The sequence below is a fragment of the Pituophis catenifer genome, unplaced genomic scaffold (assembly GCF_029215685.1).
Source record: "Pituophis catenifer annectens isolate HBS135680 unplaced genomic scaffold, rPitCat1.0.hap2 SCAF_10, whole genome shotgun sequence".
Lineage (NCBI taxonomy): Eukaryota > Metazoa > Chordata > Lepidosauria > Squamata > Colubridae > Pituophis > Pituophis catenifer.
In genome coordinates this window covers 25,129,356-25,154,402 of record NW_027256890.1, presented here as the reverse complement: position 1 = coordinate 25,154,402, position 25,047 = coordinate 25,129,356, and the positions used below count along the sequence as shown (strand labels likewise).

At 46.3% G+C, this 25,047-nt stretch overlaps 2 protein-coding genes across 4 annotated transcripts in view; one reads left to right on the top strand and one right to left on the bottom strand.

Annotated features, from left to right (window-relative positions):
* Nucleotides 1-8,951, top strand: part of MACROD1 (mono-ADP ribosylhydrolase 1) — a 251,221-nt gene extending 242,270 nt beyond the window's left edge. For 2 of the 3 annotated variants that reach the window (XM_070950325.1, XM_070950323.1), the window contains 5 exons: nucleotides 4,771-4,892; nucleotides 6,006-6,036; nucleotides 6,117-6,190; nucleotides 6,727-6,808; nucleotides 8,774-8,951. In XM_070950325.1, coding sequence (XP_070806426.1) covers nucleotides 4,771-4,892; nucleotides 6,006-6,036; nucleotides 6,117-6,190; nucleotides 6,727-6,808; nucleotides 8,774-8,808 — 344 coding nt within the window. In that variant the 3' untranslated portion in view covers nucleotides 8,809-8,951. Of the gene's footprint in view, nucleotides 1-4,770; nucleotides 4,893-6,005; nucleotides 6,037-6,116; nucleotides 6,191-6,726; nucleotides 6,809-7,014; nucleotides 7,047-8,773 lie in introns of all 3 variants that reach the window. The other variant, XM_070950324.1, reaches the window with a different exon arrangement.
* A 1,360-nt stretch (nucleotides 8,952-10,311) lies between these two features.
* Nucleotides 10,312-24,436, bottom strand: OTUB1 (OTU deubiquitinase, ubiquitin aldehyde binding 1). Its single transcript, XM_070950374.1, has 7 exons — nucleotides 24,336-24,436; nucleotides 17,305-17,366; nucleotides 14,912-15,010; nucleotides 13,016-13,134; nucleotides 12,801-12,885; nucleotides 11,966-12,160; nucleotides 10,312-10,824 (listed from the first exon to the last, which is right to left on the bottom strand). Exons 1-7 carry the CDS (start codon nucleotides 24,388-24,390, stop codon nucleotides 10,627-10,629), a joined length of 813 nt encoding a protein of 270 aa, XP_070806475.1. The 5' UTR covers nucleotides 24,391-24,436; the 3' UTR covers nucleotides 10,312-10,626.
* Between the last annotated feature and the right edge of the window lie 611 nt (nucleotides 24,437-25,047).

Below are 25,047 nucleotides of genomic sequence, written 5' to 3'. Positions count from 1 at the left end.
CCTTTTATTTTCCTTCCTCCCTCCCTCCCTCCATTCCTTTCATTTATTTTTCTTCCTTCCCTTTTTCTTTTCATTCCTTTTATTTTCCTTCCTCCCTTCCTTTGTTCATTTATTTTCCTTCCTTCCCTCCTTTTTCTTCTTTCGTTTCTATTTTCCTTCCTTCCTCCCTTCATTCCTTTCATTTCTTTTCCTTCCTTCTTTCCCCTCCCCTTCCCTCCCTCCCTTTCCTTCCTTCCTTTTTTGCTTTTCCATCCACTCTTTTTATACCTGCTTGCAGGAAACACCCACTTGTTATCCACCTGGCTTCAGTGGGCCTCAGGAAGGCTGGCAGGTGTAATCCCAGGTTAAGATTGGTTAGTTTTAATCGTAGGCCAGGCTTTTGGGACCTTGGGGGAGAGGGAGATTGTGTTAGGTGACACACACACACACATACAGAGAGCCAGAAAAAGGCTTGAGCAACCCAGTGATGGGGGCTGGCCTGTCACCCCAAAGAGCTCAGAAGTGGGTGCGGGAATCAGACTTGTTAACATCCCCATATTGTAAGGCGTGATTTGATTCATCAAATAAACCCCAATAGACAGACCCAGCATGCTAAGCCATCTTTGGAAACCACGGCAGCTCAATTCACACAACCGGTTAAAAACACACATGCAGAGGCTTTTAGAGGGTGGGGGGAGGACTTCAGCCCCCCCCCCCTTTGCCCAGCTGATGGGCAGAAAAATGCACTTTGGAGCCCAGTCATCCAATTTTAACATTGCCAGCTTTTTGGGGGGTGGGGGTGTTGAATATGTGCTGGGAACTTTAAACTTTAAAACTTGTTTTTGAGAAGCATTTTCATTTTTTAACTCCTTGCTGGATTTTATCTCTCTCTCTCTCTCTCTCTCTCAACCTGCTCCCCGTCGGCTTCCTTGCCCACCTCCCTGCCTTGTAATTGAATTTCACGCCACCCTGCCTGCATGCCCGGCCCCCATGATGGTTACGGCTGCTAATTTCTTTTTCTTTTCTTTTTCCTCCTGTCTCTTTCGACCAGAAGAGTGAAGGGGGGTTTTCCTTTCTTCTCCCCTCCCCTGAATCTTCCCTTGCAGCAGCCACCGCAATCTATGAGATTAAATCGATTTGCTTGCAAATAACCGGCTAACAAGGCAGATTTGGGTATTTTTTTTCCCCCCGCTCTTTAAAAAACACCGTTGCTTTGAAAGAACATGGGCAGACTCAGCCCGCAGGTGTCATTCTGAAGGCTTCTTGTGTTTGGCCGCTGCCCCAAAGGTCTTAATTTTTCCAATACAGAACGACCAAAGCCCCCCCCCCACTGTCCCCCGTTTCCCTCCCTCCCCACATCACAAAAGAGCTACAGGCACAAACTTTTGAGCATGGGGTTTGTTTGTTTGTTTTGCAAGCAAACCTAAGCTCACCACTCTCTTTATCAAAAGTTGCTGCTTCTGTGGGAATTCAACCCCTCGTTGGTTCATTGACGGTTCGGCCGAATTCAGCAGTTGGGCTTTTTTTTTTTTTTTTTAAATCTATTTTATCCATCACAAACGGTTTGATTTACACACTTGCCTGGGTCTTGTCACAATATACGCAAGTTGAAAGCTTCAAAAGAGTTTATAAATTAGGTTTTTTATGGCTTGGAGCGTTAGCGCGTTTTCCGTGCGTTTGTTATGGCACCACCAGGGTTTGACAAACCGGCTAGGAGCTCTTGGCAATTCTTGGCAGGATCCCTGGCAATTCCCAGTGGCTGGCTCTGCTTACCTTCCCCCACCCACCCACCCACCCAAAAGCTTCAGGAAAAGTTGGCGGTCTGGTTTTCTTTTACCGCTAACTCTTCCCGGCTTTCTCCTGGGAGTTTCCCCCACGCAACATGGCCAAAGTAAGTTAGACATCGTTTTGTGATTTATTTTATTTTATTTTTTGGGCCTTCCAGTGACAAATCTGCTGTCAATCACTCCAGGGGTTTAATGTCCCAGGAATTTGCAGGAACCTTCTCCAGCACCAGCACTCCATTTTTTCCTCCCAAACCGAAAATAAATCGAGGACACTTCTTAAGACGTCCCCCTCTCAGGTGGGACAAGGGTGCCTTTAGCTGTGGCTCTCCGTTCTTCTCCTGCCCAGCCTGGGCAAGAGCTCTATTCCCGCCCCCCATTCTGCCACCCCTGGCTCGGGAGATGGGCAGCCACATCAGCGTGCAAACACCGGGGAGCAACTGAACAGAGAGGTCAGACACCTGGAGGGGGCCGACCCTGGCCCCTTGCCTGATCAGCCCCCCCCCTACCCCATTGGCATCAGCCCAGCTCCCCCACAGCAAAGGCCACCCAGTCCCATCATAGGCAGGACATGGGCAGAGGCCCTGCTGCTTTCCTACCTCCCAGGAAAGGGATTGCTTAGCTCAATAGCACCCCCTGGTGACCCCAGCCAGCCTTCGCACCCTGAGCCTGAGCAGCAACTTCTTAGGAGGCAACAGGAAGGCAGTCAAGATTTTGGGGGTGCTTGGTCTCTCTCCCACCCCCATCTTGCCTTCTTAACCTCCTTCGCCATTTGCAAAGCCCCCTTCGCCTGTGCTCTTCGCTGGGCTACTCTGGGGTCCCCGAAGGAGAGGAATATGCCAATAAAAGAGGTCCGTCTATCTAGCTAATCTATCATCTATCTACTGTGTTTCCCCGAAAATAAGACCCTGTCCTATATTTTTTTTGAACCCTGAAATAAGCGTTGCGTGGCTGTATTGCCATGCACTCAAAAGCCTAATTGGGTTTATTATCAGGGGAGGTCTTATTTTGGGGGAAATGGTATCTCTTATCTATCTATCTATCTATCTATCTATCTATCTATCTATCTATCTATCATCTTCTATCTACTTACTTACCATCTCTATCATTATCATGTACTTACCTACCATCTCTCTTATCTATCATCTATATATCTACCTACCTACCATCTCTATCATCCATCTATATATCTACCTACCATCTCTATCATTTATATATCTACCTATCTATCTATCTATCTATCTATCTATCTATCTATCTATCTATCTATCTATCACCTACCTACAATCTCTATCATCTACCTACCTATCTACTTACCTACCACCTCTATCACCTATCAACCTATCTCTTATGTATCTTTTCTACCTACCTACCATCTCTCTCATCTCTCATCTATATATCTACCTACCTACCATCTCTATCATCCATCTATCATCTATCTACCTACCATCTCTATCATTTATATATCTACCTACCTACCTTCTCTATCATCTATCTATCTATCTATCTATCTATCTATCTATCTATCTCTTATCTTTTCTACCTACCTACCATCTCATCTATATATCTACCTACCATTATCTATCTATCTATCTATCTATCTATCTATCTATCTATCTATCTATCTATCTATCACCTACCTACAATCTCTATCATCTACCTACCTACCATCTCTATCTATATATCTACCTACCTATCTACTTACCTACCACCTCTATCACCTATCTACCTATCTATCTATCTCTTATCTATCTTTTCTACCTACCTACCATCTCTCTCATCTCTCATCTATATATCTACCTACCTACCTACCTACCATCTCTATCATCCATCTATCATCTATCTACCTACCATCTCTATCATTTATATATCTACCTACCTACCTACCTACTCTATCTATCTATCATCTATCATCTATCTATCTATCTATCTATCTATCTATCTATCTATCTATCTCTTATCTTTTCTACCTACCATCTCTCTCATCTCTCATCGATATATCTACCTACCATTATCTATCTATCTATCATCTATCTATCTATCTATCTATCTATCTATCTATCTATCTATCTACCTACCTACCTACCTACCTACCTATCTACCTACCTACCTATCATCTACCCTACCTACCTACCTACCTACCTAATTCTATCATATATATAATACATATATTTGCAGATACTTCCTTAAGCATCTTGCACCAAGAATTAGGTCCCTGAAAGGGGAAAACGAGAACTCTTCCTTCCCATGTACTAGATGCATGATGCACGAATGACCGATGCCGACACTGCCAGGTTTCAAACCATTTATAACAGATGGAGAGAAAGCTTTGCTTTTAAAAAAAACAACAACCATCTATTTAATCCAAAGGAACGTTCTTTGGGCTTTTTATTTTGGTCCTTGGAGGCTCAAACTAGAGAGAGAAAGGGATTGCAGCTTCGAATCAGGAAAGGGAGTTTCCAGAAACCCTTGAAAAAAAGAAAAAGAAAACTTGGGAAAAGGACGGCCGGGGACGAGCCAAGTTCCTAACGATCAGTTCCTCGTTGAGGTTTCTATCTCGCCGTGCCAAAAGGAGCCAAAAGGGAACGACAATCATTGCGAGGCTGGATTTTGTGTGTAAACTTCATTTTCACAAGAGGGGACATTAAAATTATATATATATATATATATATTGCCGCTTGGATAAGTGGGTAGCTAAGTGCATGCCGAATGGAAAGGGTCCAAGAACGGCTCCATTAAAGCAGGATAGATGGTGGTGGAGTAGGGAAGGGGGAAAACACCCCCACAGGATGTGGAGCAAATTATTTTAAAGGTCTCATTTGCTAATTTGTAAAAGTATTTCAAGCATATCGCAAAGTCAGTTTGGCTCAGCTCCACGAAGTGGGGGGGGGGGAGGAGACAGCCAGCTTTCTGGAAGTCTGTGCTTCTTTCACCCAGATCTCCGAGCAAGTTAGGGAGGAGGGTTTTTGGGGGCTGCTTCTAGCAACACCCCACTTTTGCCTTCCAGTTGTGATTCACACCGTGGGGCCCATCGCCCAGGGAGAGCCCAGTTCCTCGCAGCAGACCGAACTCGGCGACTGCTACAAGAACAGCTTGAAACTTGCCCTGGACAACAAGCTGCAAACAGTGGTGAGTAAGCAGGGCCTGGAAGCCTAAGGAGGGATCACCTTGTGGTCCCCCCTCCATCTCTCTTCCGCAGCACTCGCCAACACCGCTCGTCCCTCGAGCTGGAGACGATGGAAGCCGGAGTCCCTAATACGTGGAAGTCATGAGGCTGCCTGTCTCATTGAACACTACTTAGAAATGGACGAATGAGATCAACGTTTCTCAATCTTGGCTACAATGAAGAGGGGTGGACTTCAAACTCCCAGAATTCCCCAGCCGGTAGGGGCTTCTGGGAGTTGAAGTCCACACCTCTTAAAAGTAGCAAAACACGGATCTAATTCATCCATTTCTAAGGAACTTTTCTGACAGTGAGAACCATCAACCCATGGAACAGACGTTGCCTTCGGAAGTTGTGGGAGCTTCATCCCTGGAGGCTTTCGAGAAGAGACTGGACTGCCATCTCATCAGAAATGGTGCAGGGTCTCCTGCTTGGGCAGGGGGTTGGACTAGATGACCTCCAAGGTCCCTTCCAACTCTGTCAATCTCTAATTTGAACTTCCGTTGACGGATGAGAGAAGAGCCACGTTTTTTTTTAGCAAAGGTTTGAGAAAACTGTACTTCAGAGGCACCGATTTATGACCTATGAGACCCAGCCAGCTCCGGATACTGTAGTCCAACACATTTACAAAATAAGAGAGTTGGAAGGGACCCTTGGAGGTCTTCTAGTCCAACCCCACTCGAGGAGGAGACCCTGAGGAAAACACCATCCAAAACACTGGGGGGGTGGGGGTGGGGCGGAGATTATGAGGAAAGGACGGAAGAATTTACATTTTTCAGCCGATCGAGATCCAATTCAACGTCGCCGCGATTTTCAACTTGAAGGATTTCTAGGTACGTTACCCATTTATTGTCCCCTCCTGCACACAAGATGCATTTTATCCAACATCATCCCCTTTGGAAGTTGATGCTTCCCAAGATGCGAAAAAAGAAAAAGGAAGAAAGAAAAAGGATTTACCCCTTTTCTCATCTTTGTACGAGAGACAGAAAAGTTTTAGGCAAAACCTGGGAACCTTTTGTATCCGAGCGAAGCCCCATCCTTAACCTCCTTTCTTAATCTCTCTCTCTCTCTGCCTACAGGCCTTTCCCTGCATTTCCACTGGGGTCTTTGGTAAGTACCAAGGCAGGAAAGAGAAAGCTAGGCAGGGTTAACTACCCAGATATTCAGCAACTTCCCACGTTCTCCAACAGGCTACCCCAATGACGCTGCTGCAGAGGTTGTTCTCGACACATTACACAATTGGCTAGAAAACAACAAGGACAAGGTACGGGGGGATCTCTTTGGCTCTGCCCGGTGTCTCTTTTCCGACTCAACACACAGTATTAGCTTCTCAGCCAACACCTGGTCTTTGCAGGACCTTGTGTCCTGTAGGATGGGGTGGAAATTCTTTTAAAGAGATCATATAAACTCAGGCAATCCCTATTGCAAAGTTTGGAGTAGTGCTTTAGATAAATAGAAATAATTCCTCCACTTATATAACCATCGGGTTAGTGACAAAAGTTAAAGCCAACATTTAAAAACACGACTTACCTGTGTTAGAAATCGCTTGGAAGAGGGCGAGGAGGGATGGACCAGACAGAACTCTTGAGAAATTATTTTTTTTAAAAAATTGCTACCCCGACGCCGAAGGAAAAAAGTTGTAAGTCTAACCCGAACGCTTAATTTGAGATGGTATCTTTAAACTTTGAATTGGTGCCAGTTGCAAGCAATGCGTGAAGGCCTCCACATTTCGAAAATGCCATCCGCCACCCCACCCCGCAAACTTCCTTCTCCTGCTAACCGTGGTTGTATCTTGGCTAGGTCGAGCGGCTTATCATCTGTGTTTTCCTGGAAAAGGACGATGAAATTTATAAGGAGAAGCTGCCCAAGTTTTTTCCTATCGGTGAGTCACTGCTTGGGGCCTCTGTGTAGATCAGTGTTTTCCAACCCGGGTAACTTTAAGACGCGTGGACTTCAACTCCCAGAATTCCCCAGCCAGCCATGCTGGCTGGGAGTTGGAAGTCCCACACGTCTTAAAGTTGCCTGGGTTGAGAAAGGACAATCAATGGCATTTTTGGGAACCACCTTTCTCCCTCCTCTCATTTCCAGCCTGACCCCCCACTTCCCATGCTCCGAAGGCGGTAAGCATTTCCCAGCATGGTGTGCAAAAGTGCAGTTATGGGAAACGCATGTTTGCAATATGGCCCTCGCCGTTACTTAGCTCACTAAAACTTGCGTTTCCTCTGGTCCGAGTTGGGAAGAGATCCAGAAGGCCCCCACGAAGGGAATCTCCTTCTGGCCTGCACGGGGAGCCCTCGGCCTTAATTCGTTTAGTGGCCGAAGCTACGAGACTGTAAAAAAAGGGACTTACCCTTGGTCCTCGCACTTATGACCATCGCAGCATCCTCACGGTGACGGGATCAAAATTTGGATGCTTGATTTGGATGCGTGTCTTTACAACGGTTGCAGCATCTCAAGGTTCTCGCGATCAAAACTCGGGACGCTCGGCAATTGCTTCGTATTTATGACGGTTGCCCCATCCCGGGGTCATTGTGATTCCCCCCCTTTTTTGTGCCCCAATGACAAGCAAAGTCAGATTCGCTTAATAACCGCACGACTCTTAAAGGCTGCAGCGATTTCCTTAACATGCCTCCCCACCAAAAAAGTTTGTAAAATCGGACACGACTCGTTTAACGACCGCCTTGCTTAGCAATAGACATTCTAGACCCCACATGGTATGGTCAAGACCGTAGAAAGTCCTACAAAAGACCTGTACGTCTTTTCTCCTTTTTATGCACAACCAATGACGAGAGAAATTCTGCAGGAGCAGAATAAAACTCCCAGGAGTTTTCGGTCACCCTTCTGGCATCTTCTGTTTTTTTATGAAAGATGCACAGTATTTTCGCCTTTCTGGGTTGGACTCTCCTCGCCTCCCAGATGAACGCCATGGAATTTTTCCCATGGTGCTTTCGTCTTACACACCACTGAACAACAAAGCCAGGCTCTCCAACGTGCGTTAGAAGGATTAAAAAAACGGCAAGTAACAGGGAGGGGCAAAGAGCAGGAATGAATGAATCAGAATATGGCTTATAAAGGGCATAACATTCCCACATTTGGGTAAAGTAAGCAGGGGTGGGCTGCTGGGAGTTCGCAGGGGTTCGGAAGAACCTCTAGCTAAGATTTTGTGCAGTTCCCACTCCTGGCTGGCCCCTCCCACCCTGCCCCACCCCTCCCAGGAGTCCCCACACCGCCCGTTTTGGATGCAGGTAAGTGCAGGGTGTGCGCAGAGGCTCGGGGAAGGCGAAAAACAGGCCTACCAGAAGCTCGGGAAGGCCGAAAATAGGCCCGTTTGCAGCCTCCAGAGGGCCTCCGGAGCCTGGGGAGGCCATTTTCGCACTCCCGGAAGCCTCTGGAGCCCGGGGAAGTTGACTAGGCCACGCCCACCATGGGCACTCCCACCCAGCAACTGGGCAGAGAACCCCTTGCTAAAAGTTTTTGAAGCCCACCCCTGAAAGTAAGTAACAGGCCTAGAATCATCTCAGCGAAGTCAGGAAACAACAAATTTTAAGAGGAGGAGGAGGAGAACAATCAACAGTTGGCCATAATTCTCTCTGCCCTATGCAAACGCAGGTAAAGTTTAACGCCCGACTTTTAAGTTCATTTATGTCTACGCTGCCCACTTCACTCTGAAAACGGACTCTTCTTCGCACATGGTCTTTCGCTGAAGACAGGAAGTGTTCCCACCTTGCCCGCCTCCCTTTCAGAAGGTGCCACACGGTGGTTTTGGGCAACCGGGGCTCACATGGGGGGCAGTGCTTTGTCGGAAAATAGACAGCAACTCTTACCCCTAAATCCTCCTTCCCAGCAGATCCCTGTGAGGAAACTCCGTCCTCAAAGCTCTGAAGTGGCTTCCTGAGAATCCAGCTGCTTCCTCTGCCGGAGGAGACGCTGGATCTTTTCCAAGGGGGAAAGCTCGAAGAAAACACCCACCCTTCTTCCCCCAGGCGCCATCGTCCGCAATTCCAGAATAAAAATTGCAAAGATGATCCAGTTGTGGCATGGTGAAGCCTGGTGGATGGGATAAGGGGTAGGTGAGTAGAAGCGGGACTCAAATTTCATGTGAAACACACACACACACACACACACACACACAGACACTCAGACAGAATTACATCCGCCTACCCAGAGCTGGTATTCAGCCGGTTCGGATCGGTTCGCCCGAACCGGTAGCGGAAATCAAAGGTGGGCCCACCTACACGCCCCGGCATTATGCCATCCTTAGGCACATTTTTTAGCTGCGTGCATGTGTGCTAGCCATGCGCGCAAGCACAGTGCATGCATGGAAGGCCGCACGCATGCGTGGAGGTGGCGAGGACAGCACACGGGTGGAAGGCCGCGCATAAGCTCACATATGCGAACTGGCAGGGAAGGTAAGTGAATACCACACCTCTGCGCCTACCTACTTGATCCACACCTCCTGGTTTATCCTGACTTATATTTAAGCTACTGAGAGTTTTAAAACGCCTCCTTTCGGCAGACGATTTGTTGCGCCTGGCAATTTTCTGCTAAAGTGGCTAAAAAAAAACCAAACCAGAGGAAAAATAAGAAAACCGGGACAAGAAATCGGGACAAAAGACTTGAAGCGGAGCCTTCTCTGCTCACTTTGGCACCGGGGCAAAAACGGGGCAGTGGGTTGCTAGAGGCCGCCGGCCAGCGGCCAAGGGATGGCCCCGGGGACTTCATGCAACACCCCGCCCTCCCAGCTGCAGGTGTCTCTACCCAGGAGAAGACGTGAAACAGCGGCCCTAATCTCTGAGGAGGGTGGATTTGATTTAAATCAAGTTGATTGAAATCATGATTTAAATCACTAGTAAAGGCTCGATTTAAAAATCTGAATTAAATTCAGGAACGTACTGATGAGGAATTGGGGATCCAAGAAAGACTGATGTCTACGAAAGGGGTAACCGGCCGGTCCCCATCCAGAGTCTTGCCCCGCACATTTCCCTGCTAAAAGTTATTTCCTCCCAAGCTTGAGGACTAGCATCTTACTGCGTGCAGCCTGTCGAGGACAAAGTTTTTTCAAAATGATTGCCGGTGTGTGCCCTAAGGGGCCTGTGCCAGGGGTGAAATCTACTTACCTTCCGAACCGCTTCGGAAGTGCACACGCCCCGCGCATGCACAAACCTTTCTGCACATGTGCAGAGGGTAAAAAACTGGTTACTTCCTGGTTAAAACCAGGAAGTAACGACGACCGGGCGGGTGGGCAACACCATCGCTACCGGTTCGCCCGAACTGGTCTGAGCCAGGAGCATTTCACCCCTGGCCTGTGCCCTCCGTCATCGGCAGGGGCAGAGGGGGCTTCCTATCCCAGAAACACTTAAGAGAGAAGCCCAAAAAAAAACCAGGTTGTCTCACCGGCCTCCCCTTTAATAAAACACAGAAGAGTGTAACAACAAAAGCAGGGAAAAATATATAATAATAAACAAACCAAGTGAGCGAGATGGGCAGCGGGAACGATCACCATTTACAAGCACAGACGAGGCTGCCCGGCGATTGGGGTGGTGGTGGAAGGAAAACATGGGCGAGATGGGGAACGCCGGGATATTGGGGGGGTGGGGGGGGGTTTCAGCAAGGGGGAAGGGGAGAAAGAGAGAGGAAGGGGGGAAGGGTGGGGGGGCTGGCTGACCAGCCACCTGCCTCGCTCCTACCCCACCCCCCCTCTTATTTATACAGGATGTCGTAGTGTCCCGGTCTGTAGAGTAGATACACTTTGGGCTCCGAGCCTTCGGGGAAGACGTGGGGGTTGGTAGTGCCGCCCTCGCCCCGATCCATGTACTCCACCAGGATGGAGACGTTGAGGGCCTGAGCCAGGGCGATGATGTGGATGTGGTCGCTCTCTTTGCACATAGGTTCCACCTCCTGGAAAAGACCGAGAGAGGGAGGGAGAAGGGCCGGGGCGGGTGGGTGGGTGGGATGGGGTGGAACAGAGGCTGGTTTGAGTCACCAAGCAGAGGGGCACCAGGCCTGCAACCGAGTCACACCGAGCCCACCCAGGCCTGCGACCGAGCTCTTTTGCCTTCAAGAGGACTAGAAATGCAGGCCCGTTGAGGTAAGATGGGTGGCCTACTGAGTTTTATAAACCAAACACAAAAGCTTTGCTGGATCTGTGGAGGCCTCGGAATACCAGCTTCCCATTTTACCCTCCGAGCCGCACGGAATCCTGCCTGGTTCTCGGACCAAAGTGGAAGGAAGAGTCCTGACCTTGGACCCATCATCCACGATTAAACGTGGTCCCCCCCCCATCATCCCCACTCTGGGGGGTTCTGGGTTTATTTGCACGATGCTCTCCCAAGGGCCTTTTGAGTTGGGGAGCTGATGGCAGCGGAAGCCCTGAAGTTTTGGGAGTCTTTGGCTACTGGCTACTTGGGCCAGGCCTTCCCCACGCAAGGACCATTCTCCCCAACTTTTCCGTGTTGGTGCAGTCCGAGGAGGAGGAGGGGTACCCCGTTGTTGGATCCAACATTCCCCCCTGTCCTGAATGCTTGCTAAATGGTGTCATTGCAATTGTGAAATTCCAGCCAATAATCACAGTTTATGATCATCACAGCCATATCCTTACCCCTAAGGCCAGTGTTTCTCAGCTTTGGCGGCTTTAAGGTGGGTAGATGTCAATTCCCGGAGTTGATGTCAATTCCCGGAGTTGACATCAACTCTGGGAGTTGACGTCCACCTACCTTAAAGCCGCCAAAGCTGAGAAAATCTTTTTCGAGGCCAACCAATAGCCAGTGTTTCAGTTTGACCTCGTTTGAAATCATTACTCCCTCCAAGGCTGTTCGAAGTCCGTGAGCAAACACGGCTCTTCCTTCCTCTCTTTATCATGAGGACTAGAAACTCCATTCACAACAAAGGCTGCAGATTAAATCGGAAGAGCAGCCTAAGGGTCTCAAACTGCTAAGGGGGGCTGGCCACGGCTCGTGCCTTCCCGCTCTCCCCCCTCCAGCCCTAAATTACTCATTTCCTTTTCGAGCCCCCACCCCCCGCCGGCACCCCCATCCCTGACCTGCTGGCAAAACTCCTTTATGCTCCGTCCTCCCTCGATGAAGTGCTCGAAAAACTTGTTCTCTCGTTGCAAGTAGCCGGACGTCAGCAGCCTTAAGTAGACGACAAGGTAATCTGAGGTGCTCTGGTCGTTGAAGGAGTTCAACAGCTCCCCGACCGTGGTTTGTTTCTCCACTTGCTCTATCAGGTCCATGAACTGCAGGGATTCAAAGGAGAAATTTGAGGGGAGCACAACGAAGGAACATTCCCCCCCCCCAATTCCCAGACTTTCTCCTTCCTGCCTCTCATCTGTCCATTCCCAAATCCCCCCCCCCCAAAAAAATCCTTTTTATATACCCTCCGAACATCCTATATGCACCAAAGACTAATTCCTTGTGTGTCCAATCACATTTGGCCAATAAAGAATTCTATTCTATACAGGTAGTCCTCATTTTACGCCCACAATGGAGCCCCCGAATTTCTGTTGCTAAGGTGGGACGGTTGGTTCGGTGAGCTTTGCCCCATTTAACGACCTTTCTCGCCACAGTTGTTAAGCGAAACAGTTATGTTAGTGACCCAGTGGATCTTCCTTTTGCCCATTGAGACTTTGCTCCTTGGAAGGTCGCAAAAAGAGGGATCCACGGGTGCCCCGGGACGCCGCGGCCGTCATAAATACGAACCGGTGGCCGAGCGCCTGAATTGCGATCACGACGGAGATGAGGTTCATAAAGTCTTCAAAGTTGCCAAGTTTGGAGACCGCCCCCCTCCCCCCACTGGGTTTTAGACCACGACTCCCATCACCCCCAAGCCAGCCTGGATGGCGGTGGCCTTCGGGATGCAGGACCACCAGGCCTTACCGTATTATGGAAATCCTCAATGGTGAATTCCGTGAAGCCCTGGGAAACAAGCACATCTTTGCTTTTCGCTGCCATTTCTTTGAAGCTGAAACAAAACCCCCCCACCCAAAAAAGTGTGAATTTCTGCACTGGGCTGGTGCCTTAAAAATCCACTGGTCTCGGGTGCTCTGGGATTCCCCTTCCCATCTTCCCCGTCTGGGGATTCCTAAGCCTACCGCTGCAGCTCCTTGCCGTCCTCCAGTAGAGCCTCCAGGTGGGAAAAGCCAAACGCTCGGTAGAAGCAGTTCCCATCCGGCCTCGTTTTGCGAATGTATGAATACTTCTTCAGCAGATCCTGGGCCGGAAGAAGAGTGGAGAAGGACCTCAGCATCTCTAGGGTTTCCTGCCTAAGCAGGGGGTTGGACTAGAAGACCTCCAAGGCTCCTTCCAACATTCCATTCCATTCCAATTCTAATAATTCTAATTCTATATTCTCTATATTCTATTCTGTTCTTTTTTGTTCTGGTCTATTCATTATTCTGTTCTATTCTATTATAAAAAGGTAAAGGTTCCCCTTACACATATGTGCTAGTGCAGGGGTTTGCAACCTGAAACACTCAAAAAAGCCATTTGCACCCATTTCCCACAGAAAAGAAAACACCGGGAGCCACAAAAACCCTTCCCGTGCCTGACTATTTCTTAAGTGGCCACAAAACTAGCATATGTAGTTGAATTAAATGTTCTGTTTTCTTCTGAAACTTTTCTTTTCTTGGATTTATCCATGGTTGGCCTACCGGGGGTGTTGCACGTTGGTGGTTGTGACGCCTATTTTGAGTGACAGTGAGCCGCAGCAGAGGGGTGAAAGAGCCACATGCGGCTCCAGAGCTGCAGGTTGCTGACCTCTGTGCTAGTCGTTCCCTATTATAATTCTATTTTAACATAATTTTATTCTATTCTATTCTATTCTATTCTATTCTATTCTATTCTATTCTATTCTATTCTAATTCTATTCTATTTCTATTATTTCTATTCTATTCTTTTCTATTTCTATTTCTATTATTTCTATTTCTATTATTTCTATTTCTATTCTATTCTATTCTATTCTAGTCTAGTCTATTCTATTCTAATTCTATTCTATTCTATTTCTATTTCTATTATTTCTATTCTATTCTTTTCTATTTCTATTTCTATTTCTATTTCTATTATTTCTATTCTATTCTTTTCTATTTCTATTTCTATTATTTCTATTTCTATTATTTCTATTTCTATTCTATTCTATTCTATTCTATTCTATTCTATTCTAGTCTATTCTATTCTATTCTAGTCTAGTCTAGTCTATTCTAATTCTATTCTATTCTATTCCTATTATTTCTATTCTATTCTTTTCTATTTCTATTTCTATTATTTCTATTTCTATTATTTCTATTTCTATTCTATTCTATTCTATTCTATTCTATTCTATTCTAGTCTAGTCTAGTCTAGTCTAGTCTAGTCTAGTCTAGTCTAGTCTAGTCTAGTCTAGTCTAGTCTAGTCTAGTCTAGTCTAGTCTATTCTAATTCTATTCTATTCTATTTCTATTTCTATTTCTATTATTTCTATTCTATTCTTTTCTATTTCTATTATTTCTATTTCTATTCTATTCTATTCTATTCTATTATTCTATTCTATTCTATTCTATTCTATTCTATTCTATTCTATTCTATTCTATTCTTCTTCTTTGAGCTCAGGTCTATCTCAGGGGTCCCTCCGAACTTAGCTACTTTAAGACTTTTATATTTGGAGAGACACACTCCCCCACCCCCACCCCGGATCCACTCCCTCTCCTCTAGTTAAACAACCAACCAAACTTGAGATTTTTCTCTGGCACCAGATGCTCCGACTACTTCATCACGCCCTGCATAGAGTCAGCTACAGGTGATTCCAGTGGTGGAATTCAAATTTTTTTTACTACCGGTTCTGTGGGCGTGGTGTGGCTTGGTGGGCATGGCAGGGGAAGGATACTGCAAAATCCCCACTCCCTCCCCACTCTGGGGCCAGCCAGAGGTGGTATTTGCCGGTTCTCCCAACTACTCAAAATTTCCACTACCGGTTCTTCAGAACCTGCTGGATCTCACCGCTGGGTGACTCTCACCTTGATCTTCTGCTGGTATATATGGTCATCGTCGGCATACTCCTTATACAGGACGGTCAGGTCCATCCTTTCTGAGACTAAAGGGTTCTGGACAGCAATCTTGAAAGAAACAGACGGAATCAACCCCCAGCCACCCAGTGCGGCAACGGAAACAGTACCAGCCTCTGTCCATCTGCGACGAGCTATTCCACCCCCAAATGCCACAGACATTGCAAACAAGAGATCATCCAGACACATTGCTGATCGTCATAGATTGAGAAACGCACCATAAAGGCTGTTCTCAACTTGGTTGGTTGGTTGGTTTTGCAGCAGTCGGTTTTTTTTTTATTATTATTGAAAAGTTTTATAGAAAGTACAAACATTTTCACCCCACCCCCCACCCTTCCCCCCCTCAACCCCTCCCTCCCCTTTCCCACCCCCCCCTTTCCCTCCTTCCCCCCCAGCCCCCTCCCTAGACTTCCCAGAACAAGCACAGGGTATAGCATTCCCAAATCAAAAGCTAGAATATGCTAACAAATTGTTTCATTTCATATTCTCCCTAGATCCTTAACTCCTTGTAATTCAAAAAACAAACATAAACTACTCAAAGTTACTTCATTCATATGCTATATGAATCTTCTTATTCGGATACTTCTTCTGTATGTAATCGATCCATCTTCTCCGTTCCGATATATATCTTTCATTTGAATGGTCTTTAAGATATGATGAAATTTTCGCCATTTCTGCCAAATGCACAACTTTTAATGTCCATTCCTCAGTGGTGGGTGGATCTTCCTTCTTCCAGTACTGTGCCACCAGGTTATTAAGTTCAAAACCAACTTAGTCTCTATTACAGTACAATCCATGACTATTCCCAACAAAAAGAACTGTGGTGTAAATTTAATTTTTTTCTTTAAAATGTTTTGAATAATCCACCATATTTTTATCCAAAAAGCCTTAATTTTTTTACATGTCCACCATATATGAAAATATGTAGCATCTTTACACTCACATCGCCAACACTTAGGTTGTAAATTTGGACACATACAGGCTAGTTTTTTGGGGTCTAAATGCCATCTATAAAACATTTTATAAAAATTCTCCCTTAGATTTTGTGCTTGTGTAAATCTTACATTTCTGACCCATATCTTTTCCCATGTTTCCATCATTATTGGTTCACCTACGTTTTGTGCCCATTTTATCATACAGTCCTTGACTAACTCTGTTTCTGAATCTATTTCCACTAGTGCGTTATACAACCTTTTTATACCCATTTGACCTTTATCTCTTGTTTGCTTTATCAAATTCTCATCCTGCTGCAAAATACCAATTTTTTGATCTTCTCTCCATCTGGCCTGCAGCTGTCCATACTGAAACCATGTCCTAATAATTCCTTCTTCTCTTAATTGCTCCATTGGTTTTAATTGTAATCTGACTCCTTCCTCATAAAGAAGTTCCTTATATGTAATCTTATCTTGCTTTTGCTCTAAGTTTATATTCTCTATCGCGTGTCTGGGTACTGTCCATATTGGTAACTTATCACTTAATTTATATTTGTACTTTTTCCAGACCTGCAATAGAGAATTTCTTAATATATGACTTTTAAAAGCCTTATCTACTTTCTTGTCATAGACTAAATAAGCATGCCAGCCGTAGACCAAACCATATCCTTCAATATTCAATATCTTCTCCTCCGTTAAATTTATCCAGTCTGTAATTGCTGAGAATTTTGCAGCGGTCGTTAAGTGGGTCACCATGGTTAAGCGACGACCGTGCTTGTTAAATGAATCCATCGTTCAGCATTGTTGCCAAAAAACAGATGTACACACAGCAAACAGCTGTAAATTTGGGAGGGGAAGGGGGGGGAATCGTAACTTCAGAATTGGGCCGTGATTATCTTTTTTTTTTTTTTTAATTTGATTTATTTCTCTGGAGACTCAGGGCGGCTTACAATGCGTTAAGCAATAGCTTTCATCCTTTTGTATATTTATACAAAGTCAGCTTATTGCCCCCACAACTGGGTCCTCAATTTACCTACCTTAGAAAGGATGGAAGGCTGAGTCAACCTTGAGCCTGGCGAGATTCGAACCCTGCAGTAATTGCAGGCAGCTGGTCTTAATAACAGGGTGCTTTAGACCAGTGTACTACCAAGGCTCTTCTGGGTCTGTTGCAACTTTGAACCGTTGCTGAGTGATTGGTCCTAAGTCAAGGACTACCTGTATCTCTTGAGTGGTTCAGGGTGACGGTGGGGATAATCTTAGGAAATTATGCAGGACCTCAAGAGAGGTTCAAGGAACACAAGGCGGAGGAATCTCTCAACTTTAGCTTGAAGCATGTCTACAAATAACGTATAATTTTTTTTTTAGGGGGGATGTCCCCCCCAGGGCTCTGAAGCCAAAGACCCAGTAGCTCACCTCCTGCTGAATGCGGTCCTGTTGGGCCATTATGGCTTCATCGTAGGCCAAGCAATTCACTCCTGAAATTGAAGAGAACGAAAACAACTTGAGAAACAAACTCCGGATGATTCTGATGATTTACCATCCTCCCCCCTGCGCTGAGGTTAAGAGGGGGAGAGAGAGAAAATAAACAGATGTCATTCCAGAAGCTCTCTCTAAATCTTGGCCCTTTCCAGATGTGCTGCTGGCTTGCCATGCCAATATCCAAGAGGCAAGCGAGGCCAGGGGGTTTAACAGGTCTGCCTGAGCTAAAATTGAGTTGTCCAAAAAAAAAAAAAAAAAAAAAAATTAAGAAACTCACAGCAAAAATGTCAAAAGGCAATATATTATTGATTGATTGATTTTGCAAAAGAAGAAATCAAAATGCTCCCTTAATGGGAATTGTGTAAAAACAGGATGCTGGACTTTCATTTTCGTCTCAGGCTTTACATCCGAGGCACTATTACAGCTTCCAAAAATTAGCAATTTTTTTAATAGGCCATTATTTCAAAGAACACAGATCAGCTTTCCAGGGCCGAATCTGGCTTCCCCCAAACTCGAAGAGATTTAAAAAAAAAAAAAAAAAAAAGCAATTATATGCAAAATATCCATCCCACCTTTCCTACAGCTCCTGAGGGTGCAGCCCCCTCCGCGACACTGGGCTCCTAGCGATGCGCAAGTGGCAAAGAGGAGGCACTGCCTCGGGTAAAAAGCCCTCCTCGCGGCCCCCCTTTCGGGGTCTGGCATCAGGGTGGGCTCCATCGGGAACCCCGGACTCCGCTGCCCTCGAAGCCCAAAGCCTGCCACTCCCAACCTGCTTGCTGGAGGATCTTGCTTTGCAAGCCAGCCAGGCATCTGTTCTTAAGGCTTTTCCCCCCTGGCACCGTTTACACGCCCGCAGCAGCTGCCAAGGCTGCAGAAAACCATGAAACCTGATCTGGGGCCATTCCGTGTTGCGACTGCTGGGATGCTACTGCAGTGAAGCAGATGAGACACGACTGCATCTCTTTTTCCCCTCCTGCGAGCCGGACTGAGCTGCAGGTTCACAGCCGAGTGGCCTTGCCACCAAAACCTTGGGCCCGAGGACGCTCGATCCAGATTCATCAGTTAAAGAGGCTTCTTTTTGAAAATAATAATTATTATAATAATTCTCCAAGGACAGGAGGAACGTGCAAGGCCTCAATTAAGAAGGGGGAGGCGCTAGCTATTCCTGAGCAAAGTAGGACAGAGAAAATGGGGGGGGGGGGGAATAAATAAATAAGTGAATGAAAATATCTCCCCTTTTTTCAAAAGGCAAAAGGTTTTTTTTTCCTTGAAGACGTTTCGCTTCTCATCTGTCCGGTTCCACTGCTAATCGACGGAACCGATTAGAAAGCAAAAATACAGGCAGTCCTTGACTTGCAACAATTTGTTTAGTGACTGTTCAAAGTTACAACGGCACTGAAAAAAAAAGAGGCTTATGACCGTTTTTTTTCCCACAGTTACCATCTTTGCAGAGTCAGGTGATCAAAATTCAGCTGCTTAACAACTGTCTCCTATTTATGACGGTCGCAGCGTCCCGGGGAAATGCGTTCTCCTTTTGCAACCTTCTGACAGGCCAATTCAACGGGGAAGCCAGATTCACTTAACAGCTGGGTTACTAACTTATATAACTGCAGTGACTCACTTAACAACGGAGGCAAGAAAGGCCATAAAATGGAGCAAAACTCGCTTCCCAAACCTCTCGCTCGACAACAGAAATGTTGGGCTCCATTGTGGTCACAAGTGGAGGACTGCCTGTAATTTTTACTTATCAACAGAGCCTTCCAGATGATTAGCTCCAACTTTCTAATAATTCATTCTGGAGGAAATCAGATTCGTTCCAGACAAACTGGAACGAAAACAGCCGGCCGGCCACGTAACACGGAGTTCCTGTGCTCCTTTCTATTAAAGCCAGTTCAAGAGCAGGCAGAGAGGTTCCCCTAACACGGACATTTGCAGAAAATTACTTAATTTCCATTGATTAGATCACTTAAAAACACAACACAGATGGGACTGTCTGACCTTGTCGGGGCTCAGATTAGTCCTTAAATGAGAGAGAGAAAGAGAGAGAGAGAGAGAGAGAAAATCTAATGGAAGACCACTTCTATCCTATTGCCAAGAAAACAACATGAGGTCATCCAGATTTGAGCCCAACTCATGGCAGATTTTACTTTTTAACAACTAAATTGGCAAATTATCAGGCAGCAGCTGCCAGCCCAGGCAGCTGATACATAAAACTTTAATCGAATACATACTCATCACACTCTGGGGCTAAGTAACTTTATGCAAAGCACAGGAAAAACCTGTACGTACTAGTAAAGAAGAGGAATTGAAAGTCTGAGATAAAGGAAAGAGAGGATCAAACTTAAATTAGCAGCATCCCTTCTGCCCTTACCAAATATTGCAGTCTTCCCCGCACTGCATAAATTGCTTTATCGGCTCTCTCCTTCTGGGCATCTCAGGCACTCCCTCCTTGCAGTACATTCACACAACCACTTACATATTTGTTTCACAATTCAACCCGTATTCTCTCTAAATGGCCAAACCACTAGCCACTTGCTTTTATTCCACCCACAAATATTTGATATCCCTCAACTCCCGACCCCTTTTTTTTATTTTAATGCAAGTTTTTCTAAGTGCTTTCCTTGTATTCTTTTTTTTTTTTTTTTTAATTTGATTTATATGCCGCCCTTCTCCGAAGACTCAGGGCGGCTTACAATGTGCTCAGCAATAGCCTTCATCCTTTTGTATATTTATACAAAGTCAGCTTATTGCCCCCACAAACTGGGTCCTCATTTCACCTACCTTAGAAAGGATGGAAGGCTGAGTCAACCTTGAGCCTTGGCGAGATTCGAACCCTGCAGTAATTGCAGGCAGCTGGTCTTAAGCAGCTTAATAACAGGGTGCTTTAAACCCTTGTACTACCAAGGCTATTCATCTTGCTCTGGATGTTTCTCCTGATATATATCAACTCTGATTTCTGGAAAGGAAGTCAGCAAAAAAACACACACGATACCTTTTCATCCTTCAACAAACACTAAAGACAGGTTTTCCCAACCTGGTGACTTTAAGATGTGTGGACTTCAACTCCCAGAATTCCCCAGCCAGCATGTCTTTAAGTCCACGCATTTTAAAAGTTGCTATGGTTGGGATTAATCCTGCATTAATCCTCTTAATAAACAGTAATAACCACTAATTTTCTCTCTCAGCTTTTGCATCATTCATTCATTCATTTTCATTCATTCAATTGGTATAGTCACCACTAATTCTAGACAGCAAACAATCTTTGAAAATTTCTCTATTTCGCTTTCATAAAATGTCCAAGGCACCCAAATTCATTTATTTCTTCTGGCTTTTTGCCACTTATGTAGAACGTGCCATTGTTCGCTCTGTTTTTCCCTTCAGACATTAACTACCTTGGCTCTTCGTTACCTTAACTTTCAGTTCCACATTTCTTCTTCCGTTTCACAATCTTAACGTTTCCTGCAAAATCAGCCAATAAGGCAACACTGATCTGCACACCAAAGGAAACACGTTCACATCGCAATCAGCGCTTTTCTCAGACCACAAGTTTCTTATACATTTATCCATAGATGCATTGAAGAGCCAACCTATTCATTTCTTCCCACCGGTTTTGCTTAATAATTTTCCCTGGATCACAATCATTCAGAATGTTGTACAATTTTTCCCAGCGTCCCTAATCAGTGACATCAATTCATCTGTTTATATATCAACACTTTCATTTGTAATTATATCAACGCCTGCTTTGCTAACATGTATTTATCAACTCCACACAAGACTTAAATCATCGTCATTCAGATCTATTATATTGTTGCCTATTTTCATTCCATCCATTTCACTATATATTATAGTTATAGGGTCTCCTGCTTCAGCAGGAGGCTGCCTTAAAAGACTTTTTAGGTCCGTAGATTCCAACTCTATTATTTTGTATTATTTTACCATTTATTCCTCTTATATTTCAAGCCACAATTTTCCACCTAGCACAGTTATTGATCTTTGACTCAAGGTTTCCACAGAATGCTTTTTATAAATATTGAAAACATGGGGAATTTAAGCTCAGTTTAAGCGTGCATTTATAGTAAAGACAGAAATGGACTAGCCTGCCAGTTTTTGGCCAGGATGTTACAAACACAACTTCAGTTCCACTCCACTCCCCCAAACTTACTCCTATTATTCTACACCAGGGGTCTGCAACCTTAAACACTCAAAGAGCATTTGAACCCGTTTCCCACAGAAAAGAAAACACCAGGAGCCACAAAAACCCTTCCTGTGCCTGACTATTTCTTGAGCGAGCCACAAAACTAGCATATGTAGTTGTATTAAACGTTCTGTTTTCTCCTGAAACTTTACTTTTCTTGGATTTATCCATGGTTGGCCTACCGGGGGTTGAAAAGCTCAATAAATCGTGTGCCGGCGGGTGTCGCACAATGGAGGGTGTGACGCATATTTTGAGTGACAGGGAGCCGCAGCAGAGGGGTGAAAGAGCCACATGCGGCTCCAGAGCCCCAGGTTGCTGACCCCTGTTCTACACAAATTGCAATCTATAACATAGAGATTGTCTGATAAGGTAACCTTATGTTGCTTGCAGCCCAACAATTCAGAGACAAAAGTGATCACTTATACACACTTTGAATGAAAAGATTACAGTTTTGAAAAATGCTTTAACAAAGCAGAGTCGGGAGGGAAAAATATAATTTGAAGTGTGAGGAATATGAAGAAAAAACAGATGAGGAGGATAAAAAGGAAAATATATTTCTGGGCGTTTTCACACAACATGCTAATCCTCTGGCTCTATTCAGGTAACATGCTATACCTGAGCAAATAAAACAAATCCTGATTTAATCAGAGTGCCTAGAACCTAAAATAAACCTGACTGTTATTAACCCACAGCCGTGTTTTTCAACCCTGAGACTTAAGCTCAAAACACACGGTCCACGAAACACACTCCTTTCATTCATTTAACACATTCAAAATTTAAAAAGCAGATCATATCATCAAGCGGTGCCCCAAACGCAGAACCTGTTAAAACAAGTGCAGTTTCCACGTAAGTCTGATTCACGCAATATATCGGACAGCAAATGAGCGCCACACGTTTTAGGGAGGGTTAGAATCAGAAGAAGAAAAGGAACATTTAGTTTGCAAGTTATTTCAAGGGAGCAAAATCGAACAACGGGGCTAAGTTTTATGCCCCTAATATTTGGGGACCAACAGCAAGGGAGAATAATGCCCAGCCTCAAAAGGAACAAACCGAGGTTAGATGGAGCCAACTTGAGCAAATAGTGTAAAGGCGGATAAAGGCAGATTTTCAAGCAAGTTGTACACGTCCCCAGATTCCTGGAGTTGTGGATGCACTGGAGGTTTTTGAGAAGAGATTGGACAGCCATTTGTCCAAAATGGTATATTATAAGGTCTCCTGCTCGAGCAGGGGGTTGGACTAGAAGACCTCCAAGGTCCCTTCCACAAGTCTTATTCTGTAGACTCATTCCATAAGGAAAGGGCCAAGCTGGGGGAACCAACTTAAAACCAGATGCATTGCCCACGAGCCAAGCTTAGGCCCATAAAGGAGAATATTTGCAGCTCAGGGTTGAAATGAGGACTCCTTCTGAACAGGCTTGTTTTCCTATGAATATGTATGATCACATCACCTGTTAGCCTTTCTGAAATGTATAAATACGAGTACTGATAAAAGAGAGTATTTGTAGCTCAGGGTTGGATTGAGGGATCCTTGGGGCTCTCTGAGCTTGCTTGTTTTCATGCAGACATTTCATTACCAGGCTAGGTAACATGATGATGATGATGAGGAGGAGGAGGAGGAGGAGGAGGAAGAAGACTATGAAGGCCTTGGGGAGGAGGAGGAAGACTATGGGGCTCTCTGAGCTTGCTTGTTTTCATGCAGACATTTCTTTACCAGATTAGGTAACAAGAGGAGGAGGAGGAGGAGGAGGAGGAGGAGGAGGAGGAGGAGGAGGAGGAGGAGGAGGAGGAAGACTATGAAGGCCTTGGGGAGGAGGAGGAAGACTATGGGGCTCTCTGAACTTGCGTGTTTTCATGCAGATGTTTCATTACCAACTAGGTAACACAATCAGGGAGTGGAGGAGGAGGAGGAAGGAGACTACAGTGGCGGCCTGGGTGCTCTCTGAGCTGGGTGGTTTCCTTGCAGACGTCTCATGACCCAACTAGGGAACATCATCAGTGCTGGGTGGGAGTGGGGCTTTGCTCTCTCTATTCACCCACTTGTATATAAAGTGGGTGGAAGAGAATATTTATACCTCAGGGGTTTACTGGTGTGTGTGTGTGTCTTTGGGGCTCTGAGAGCTCGCTTCTTTCCATGCAGACATTTCATTACCAGACTAGGGAACACCATCAGGGAGTGGAGGAGGAGGAGGAGGAAGGAAACTAGGGTGGCCTTGGGGGCTCTCTGAGCTTTGGTGTGTGTGTGTGTGTGTGTGTTTCCTTCCTTGCAGACGTCTCCTGACCCAACTAGGGAACAACATCAGTACCACCACCAGGCTGCAACCGGGAAGCCGACGCCTCCATCACCACCACGGCCTTCCTCAGCGCCCATCATCCCCAGCGGGGGGAGGGGGGGGGCAGATAGGAGCCCCTTCCTTCCTCGCCAGGTGTGCCCGGGCGGGGCGTTTCCATGGCGACGGGCTGAGGCGCGCGGGGACGGGGTGGGGTGGGAGGGGGGGGGGAAGGGTGGGCCGTTTCCAAGGAGACCGAAGCCCCTCCCTAGCCGAGGGCGCCGTTGCCAAGGAGACCGAGCTGAACGGGCGGGGGGGGGAGGGAGGGAGGAGGAGGAGGAAGACCTCCTGCTGAGGGGAAGGGGGGGGCTCCGGAAGAGGAACCCTGCTTCTCCCCCCCTCAAGACTAACGCGGCCTCCCAGCCGGGAGGGGCCTTCGCCCCAGTTCCCGACCCCCAACGCGCCCCCACCCACCCGACGCAGACCCCCCCCCGTTTCCCTTACCGTCCGTGTCCCCTCCGACGGGCTCCGGCTGTTGTTGAGGCTCCTCCGCCGCCATCTTCCCGCTGGCAACCCTGCAGGGAGGAGGCACTTCCGGGTCGGAGGCGGGCGGCGCCCCGGAAGCGCTTAAGCCGCCTTCTCTCTCCATGGCAACCGCCGCCGCTGCTGCTGCCGCTGCCTCCTCGGCGACATCCCGGGGCGATGCGTTAAGGAAGCGCCGAGGGAAAAAAAGGAAAGGGGGCTCCCCCGCCCCGCCCACCGGCTGACTGGCCGCCCCCCAACTCCTCCTCCTCCCCCTCCCCACAATGAGGGGGAGGGGTCGCCATGCCGGCGCTTTTGTGAGGCCATCACAACACGGGCCGCACGTGCGCTCCGGCGCTGTCGTCACTTCCCGGCCACGCCCCCCCCCCCACGTGCTCCCTTTCCCCAGCCAAAGGACTCCCAAGTCTGATTTTGCCAACGGGGAAAAGGCTCTGCAGGAGATCCTGGGTTGGGTTTTTTTTTTTGGGATGGATATATATATATATATTATATTATATTTCTATATAATGATAGATAGATAGATAGATAGATAGATAGATAGATAGATAGATAGATAGATAGATAGATAGATAGATAGATGAGAGAGAGAAGATAGATGATAGATAGATGGATGGACATAAATAGATGATAGAGGTAGATAGATGATCAATAGATGGATGATAGATGATAGGTA